Raw genomic sequence first — 7,040 nt, forward strand, 5'->3', positions numbered from 1 at the left:
ATAAACCATAACTTGACAAGTTATGGCATACTAATTTCTATAACTAAAAATTGGCTTATATATTTTCTTAAGCTGTTCATATTGGCCTATTTTCTACTATTTCTCTTTTAATTATAATAAAACTGAAATTAAAAACTCAAATTGATGAAATCCACGAGACCTTAGTATAACATTTTTGTAAATAGCAGTTAGGAACGAGATCAAAGACAATAATTGAGGGAGTAAATTTAGAGCTACTCAAAACATCAAAACGACTATTAACAGAGGTAAAATGCCATAAGGTAACGTAAAGTAGACTAAACGGCAAGTAGCTGCATAGCGAGAACAAACGACAAGAAGTTTTAAAAACAATGACCAAATTAACTCATGCATCAATAACCTCCAAAATAGGATATTGCCATACTATTGTACTTATATGTTTGCACGACGTTTACACTGCTCACGTTTTTTGTTGTCGTTTTGCAATTCCTTTGTAGTATATTGAAATATTTGTCGTCTTCGGTATTGCTGTCGTTTTCTTATGAGATTAACGGCTACAAATTCGATTCTGTTTCCTTTTTTTACATTTACTACAAATACATTTCAACGAAATAGAATCTGTTCTGCATTGAGGCAATCTTGAAATAAACGTCCAAGACAATTATTGTCATCTCTGATGAACCTTGTAGTAGTAGTCTTAAATAAATATGTTCAGATCCAGAAAATAAAAATAAAAATAAATAAATACACTAGCATGCATATGCACAACGGAAAATCACAAAATCAAAGAAAACAACTCTTTCCCAGGCTTCTCTTTCTTATGCTTTTAATCCAACTTAATATTTTGATTATTTTCCTTCATCCTGTTCCCTCCATAATCTTGCTAATCTTTTTTTTATAATCATAAATTAGAATTTGAATATTTCTCCAAAGGAAACAGAATTGGACGAGGCAAAAAAACAGAGAAAACAGAGCTACTGGCTAAACAAAGAGAAGTAACAACTCCCATTCCAGGTCCATCCTGTTTGTTTTTTTACTTTTATTTTAATTTGTCATGCAGATTACTTGTTTTGACCTTGATCTATGAATGAATGACCTTTTTTATGTGTATCTTGTCGTGACAAAATACGATTATTTATGTTATAGTCGCAATTCTTTCACTCCATATCTTACATGCGAGATAATGAAAAATACAAGTACAAACATAAGTGATTCAGTAAGCTTGCTAGCTGCAAGATCACCAAAGCTCATAATGATACAACAAAGTGGAAAAGGCAAATATTCTTACAATCAAAGAAGAAAGAAGAAAACCCAAAAGAGCCACGTTTCGTTATCAAAACTCCGATCCTGGATAAACCCTGGTAGAATTTTGAGCAATATGTAAATTTAAATAAGTAAAGGCAAAACGACGAGGAAAAAGAACTTGAAAAGCTAAAACTCCAAAGGAAAAAGAATTTTGAGCAATATGTAAATTTAAATAAGTAAGCAGTACCTCATGAATAGAGCTAAAACTCCAAAGTATTCATGAACACAAGAGAAGGCACATGCTGGACTTTGTAGAAGTCCTCTCCTCCTTGTTCAACTCTCTGCTTGAATTGCCTGAGCATATGTTGGAGCACAATTTCCTTGAGAGTAATTAGATATCTTACCCCATCTGGAATTGTCCTCAATCTTAAGCAGTTTACGATATGCAAACGACGAAGGCTCGGTAAGGCCCCTTCCTCCACCTTCCACTCTTTTAAATTATCAAGGTAACAAATGGAAAGAGACTCGAGTTTAGGAAAACCTCTTGTGGTGCACACCATTTTAGTTCCAATGAAGGCATTATAATCAAGGGCAAAGATCCTCAAATTTGGGAGCTTTTCTAATGTTACCATCGGGTCATGCTCGAGCCAAGTATTAACTAGTGTTAACTTGATAAGGTTGGGAGAAAATTGGTTATCTTGTGGTAGCCACTTTATAGGTACTTGCAGATGCAGTTTGTAAATTTGAGGACAGCTCAATATAAGCATTTCTACATCTGCTACACTAAATTCAGCCATTCGTCTTCTCTGAGTTTGTTCCTGATCGTCATGGTGAAATTGAACTTCAAGAAGATCTGAATAATAGATGGCCAGAGATCGAAGATTGTTAAACAAAATTCTTGGACCAATGAAGTTAGACCCCAAATTTACTTTCAATTTGGTGAGATTGGTCAGTTTCCCCAATCCATGTAGATAACCGTAATTCGCCGAAACATTCACCATTGTTTGCAAATTGGTAAGATTATCCAACAACAATATACTATCAGAGTAGCCAATTCTGAAGTAGCTTTTCGAACGACGGCCTCTCGTAAAATAGTTCTGTGGTAGATACAAATGTCTAAGCTCTTCCAATTTCCATAGCACAGATGGTATTTCAGACATTTGAAGTCCTTTCTGAAAAGAGAAGGCTTTTACCCGCAAGTCTAAGGTCTGGAGGCATCTCAAATTCCCGATGGATGATGGTAACTTTTCCACATAACTATCCTTTAAACTAAGAAGCCTTAAGTGGATAAGATCCCCTATTTCTTTGGGCAACTTTCCAACATGACCTCGGCTGAGATTTTCAAACTTCAAAACTCTAAGCAAATGGAAGCGATTGAGCACTGGTTTCATTACTTGCTCATAGGATGTATATAGTTCTGGACTGAAGCATATAAGAGATCTAAGACAAACATCCTTAGCTCTAATGAGAGAGAGCAATTCATCAGCACTGTTGTTGTTCAAATAGATGGCAAGTCTACGGACCTTATTGCTTGGAATCAAATTTGTTGTCATGCCAAAAGAAGAACTTATCGCCTCATGTTGCTTGTGGAGATCGATAGATTCTAGAAAGATTTCCTCCTGTGCCTTTGACAAGCACAAGTCTCGCATAAGATCATGAATGCGGCATGTTTTGATTCTTCCAGTTGAGCCCCACTCTGCCACTTGAACTATGCACCTTTGCACCAATTCCCTCAAGCATTCATATGCCGCGTCCTCCATGGATATGAAGCCTTCTGCTATCCACAATCGGCATAGTTCTTTTGCCCTTATTTCAAAATCTTCGGGGAAATAAGCCAAGTGCAAAAAACATGGCTTCATGTGATACGGCAATTCATCGTAACTCAAACCCAACACCCATGAGACACCTAAGTTGGAGTCTTCTTGCTCGTTGATTTTGCCCTTCCTCATATATGTCTTAATATTCTTATGCAAAGTCTCCCACTCATCGATGGTTTGTTTACTGGATAGAAGTCCTGCGAGCACTGTAATGGCTAATGGCAATCCATTGCAATAATCAAGCATCTTTCGCGCTAATGTTTCCTTCCTTTTGTCATCTTCCAAATCTGCAAAATAGAAAAGTTAAAGAAACATGAAAATCTATATCTTTATTACTATGTTCTTAGTATTTGTACATTTTGCGAAACAGGACAACTTCCTCTCCAATCCTTTTTCGGACTATATAAATGAATACCAATAAAAGACTTGCAAATGTACAATTGTCTTTAACAATGGATCTAAAGTAGTCGTATTTATGTTATTCTTAGAATACAATGAAAAGACAGCATAACTGTGAAATAATTTTTTCGACATTCTCACCGAAATATGTTTTCTTCTCAAACAATTCCCAACTCTCATTCTTGTTGAAACACCTCGGCTCATGGAGGATGCTATTGCGATCGGCGTGTAAAGCTATATCTCTATTCCGAGTGGTGAATAATACTTTGCTCTCAGATCTAACATTCGGGAATGCAGACTTTAGGCAATCCCAAGTTGCGGTGGTCCAAATATCATCAAGAACCACTAGACATTTCTTCTCTTTCAGAACAGTGTAAAGCGCCTTGGATATCTCATCATCCCTCATTTCTTTGATTTCTTTTCTTTTCTCCGCGGTAGGAGAAACGAGTTTAATCAAAATTCCCTCCCAAACATCCCTCGCTTGACATTTTTGTGACACAGATGCCCAAGCAAAACAATCAAAGTGATGTCTTACATCGCCATGATAGTAAATCCGTCTTGCAAGTGTAGTTTTTCCTAAGCCACCCATCCCACAAATTGAAACAACTCTATGAAGACATCCTTCTCTTGTCAGGTGGGACACCAATTCCCTAACATTTTCTTCAAATCCAACAAAATCAGAATCGATGTTGTGAGAAAAAGTTCGCCTCAAATCTCCTCGCTGCCTCTCATTCAAAGAACTTGCGCCTTCATTATTGCTTGATTGTACCAGTACCCCAAATTCTTGGAAACTCGATCTTGACCTAGAAATCTTTTCACAGATTTTCTCAACTTCATTGCCAACTTTATGAAGATCAATCAAGATGCAAGCAAATCGTTTGAGTACGTACTTTCTACCTTGTTCACTTCTAGAAGCCGCCTTCAAGGCAAAAGTTGCAATGACATCCTCCAAATCATAAGCAGCTTCTCTTATTTCCGCAACATGTTGGCGAATCGTCTTGTCTCCTTGCCTTGCACGCCTATCTGCGTCTTCAAGAAAGCATTTTATTCGTTGCAGTTCGGTTTTCGCCTCCTCAGCTTCGTTTCTAACTCCAGATAAGAACTTTGCTTCATTCAGGAGCAAGTCTCCGAGTCTTTCTATCACGAACGAAACGATGGCCTCGGCCATTCCCGTTAAAAGGACGTCGTCTGGTTTCTTGCAAGATCAGAATTTCAGACAAAACACCAGGTGATGATGATCAACGAAGTACTGAGACAAAAAGAGGGCTCAATAATGGAGCATATAAGCAACTTCTCGGAAGGAGCTCATGATACTTGACTTTACAGTGTGTAGGGTGTAGGCGGAGGTCGAATCTGTGCGGCTATTTGTCCTCTGAATTTGTACTGTTTTGGTAAGTCCGAGGATTGTTTTTTAGAGAGTAATTTGAGTATAATTTGAGTGTAATTTTTAAGTTAAATTTGAGTTATAATCTGAGTTGAAGTTATAATTTGAATAAAATTAAGTAAAATTGAATAAAATTAAAACTTAAAAGAACGTGAACTTAAATAAAATTGTAACTTGAGTTTAATTTTTTTTTTGAATTTTATTACAAAAGAACAATCCTTACTCTCTCAACTATAACTATGTTTGTGTTAAATTAATGTTGAAAAAACACTTTTGATGAAAATTTTAGCATCACAATCAAAATATAATACACATATCTAATCTGAAAATTTTAATTAAATAAGTCACATTATAATAATTTTATAAGTTTAAGAAATTAATTTTTAAAATTAAAAATTTAAGAAATAATTTACCACGATAACAATTGTGTTAAAAACCTCTCAAATAAAAGATGTCCTAACTTTGGTCTTTAATGAGTTGTTTGGCATCAATATTCAATGTCTAACAGCCGTTGGGTGGCTATCTCTATCACATTCATTCAGTCGAGGTCCATCATTTGCTGAAATCTCTGTCTTTATGCGAGACGAAGTCTGATGAGATAAGGATGAGATATCCTCCAGTCAGTTTCCCTTTTTTTCTTTTTTCTTTTTTTTTTGGAGGGGGCGTGGCCGCTGAAACCGTTGTCTCTGTAACGACACGTCGTTTTGTGACAACTCGCAATTGCCGGAAGAAAATAAACGACCTGAAATGGAATCCAAAAAAAGTGCTAGTTTTTGCAGTTTTTCAACTCGACATTCGAAATGGAATCCGAAAAAAGACTACTAGTTTTTTTCGGAATTATTTTCTGGTTCGCACTTTAATGAGATTGGAAAAAGATTACGGGTGTTCAGTTATATTTTTAAGTTAAATGACTTGAATGTAATTTTTAAGTTGAGTTTGAATTATAATTTGAGTTAAAATTGTAACTTAAATTTATATTTAATTGTGCATATTTAAATTATAATTTGATATGAGAATCTTTTTAAATTTATATTTAATTATACTAGGACTTAAGTTGTGAATAATTGAGAGATTTTTTTTCTTTTTTTGAACTTATTATTTTTTTCCTTTCATTCACCGCAAAGCAAAGCAAAATAAAATAGCAAAAGAGCAAAAGAGCAAAGAAAACCCAAACCAAAGCAAAATAGCAAATTAGCAAATCAACAAATTAGCAAAACCAAAACTAATAATAAACATGAGTCTCTGCAAATCAATTCCATTCCAACAAATCCTCCAAATCAAACGCATAGTAACACCCCTCAAAGAAAACCAACTTATTGTTCGCATCTTGGCTCCTAGAGATCACTTTCTCCGTCGATATATCCCCCTTGTTCAATGTCACGGAAAGCCCCCCAAGCCCACCAAGCCTGTCTTTCCTCTTCTTTCTCGAGAAGCAAACAAGCATCAGAAAAGCAAACGCCAAAACAACAAATTAGCGTATCAGCAAAACCAAAACTAATCATAAATATAAGCTTCTGCAAATCAATTCCATTCTTGCGCTACAGTTCACAATTCACAGCCAAACCTAGACGAAACCCCACAATTTGTGCATCGACCACCCTCTCCGGAACTTTGTCGATCTCCGCGCCGAACCATCACTACCCCATGCTCCGTTGATCTCTGCCGCTTACCACTCACCACTCTCCCCTCGCCGAACCGCTATTGTTGCCGTCTGTTTGTCATCACCGAGCAGATTGTCGTGTTGTCGTTCAAAGACCAATGCTGCTTCGAGTCATAGCCCAAGTTGAGGTCTTTTGAAATCTGTAACAGAAATCTACAGTAGAAATGCAAAGAAATAAACTCAAGTAGCAGGAATAGACGGAACTCAAATTAATTTTCAAGTTTTATTTTGAGACCAGCAACGCCGAACATAAATTTGGGCAAAAAACTCACTCGAGGGCCTTTTTCGAGTGAGTTGCAGCAACCGAACAGGCCCTACTTTTTTTTCAGTTTTTCAAAAGGCAACGGAAATAGAAAGTGCAAGCTACGTAAAAGACCCTCTATATGAAAAGCTCGTTTGAATTTAGAAAACATGTCGGCATACATTGAACATGGAAACTATGATTTACTGACATCTATGTATATTTGTATCATTCCAACGGCAAATAGGAGTAAAATGCTATGATCCTGCCTATTCAAAAGCAAAAGTTACAACCAAAACTATTTATAAAAAATAA

General features: G+C 36.1%; 1 protein-coding gene across 1 annotated transcript; it reads right to left on the bottom strand.

Annotated features, from left to right (window-relative positions):
- Nucleotides 1-1,064: 1,064 nt before the first annotated feature.
- On the bottom strand, nucleotides 1,065-4,713 carry LOC21401405 (putative disease resistance protein At1g50180). Its single transcript, XM_010089107.2, has 3 exons — nucleotides 3,582-4,713; nucleotides 1,472-3,328; nucleotides 1,065-1,337 (listed from the first exon to the last, which is right to left on the bottom strand). Exons 1-2 carry the CDS (start codon nucleotides 4,606-4,608, stop codon nucleotides 1,485-1,487), a joined length of 2,871 nt encoding a protein of 956 aa, XP_010087409.1. The 5' UTR covers nucleotides 4,609-4,713; the 3' UTR covers nucleotides 1,065-1,337; nucleotides 1,472-1,484.
- Between the last annotated feature and the right edge of the window lie 2,327 nt (nucleotides 4,714-7,040).

The sequence above is a fragment of the Morus notabilis genome, unplaced genomic scaffold (genome assembly GCF_000414095.1).
Source record: "Morus notabilis unplaced genomic scaffold, ASM41409v2 Scaffold89, whole genome shotgun sequence".
Lineage (NCBI taxonomy): Eukaryota > Viridiplantae > Streptophyta > Magnoliopsida > Rosales > Moraceae > Morus > Morus notabilis.

Coding starts and splice junctions, on each gene's coding strand:
- LOC21401405 (XM_010089107.2), bottom strand. CDS start 4,608: ATGGCCGAGGCCATCGTTTCGTTCGTGATAGAAAGACTCGGAGACTTG. Junction 3,329..3,581: donor TGAGAAGAAAACATATTTCG/GTGAGAATGTCG, acceptor TCTATTTTGCAG/ATTTGGAAGATGACAAAAGG.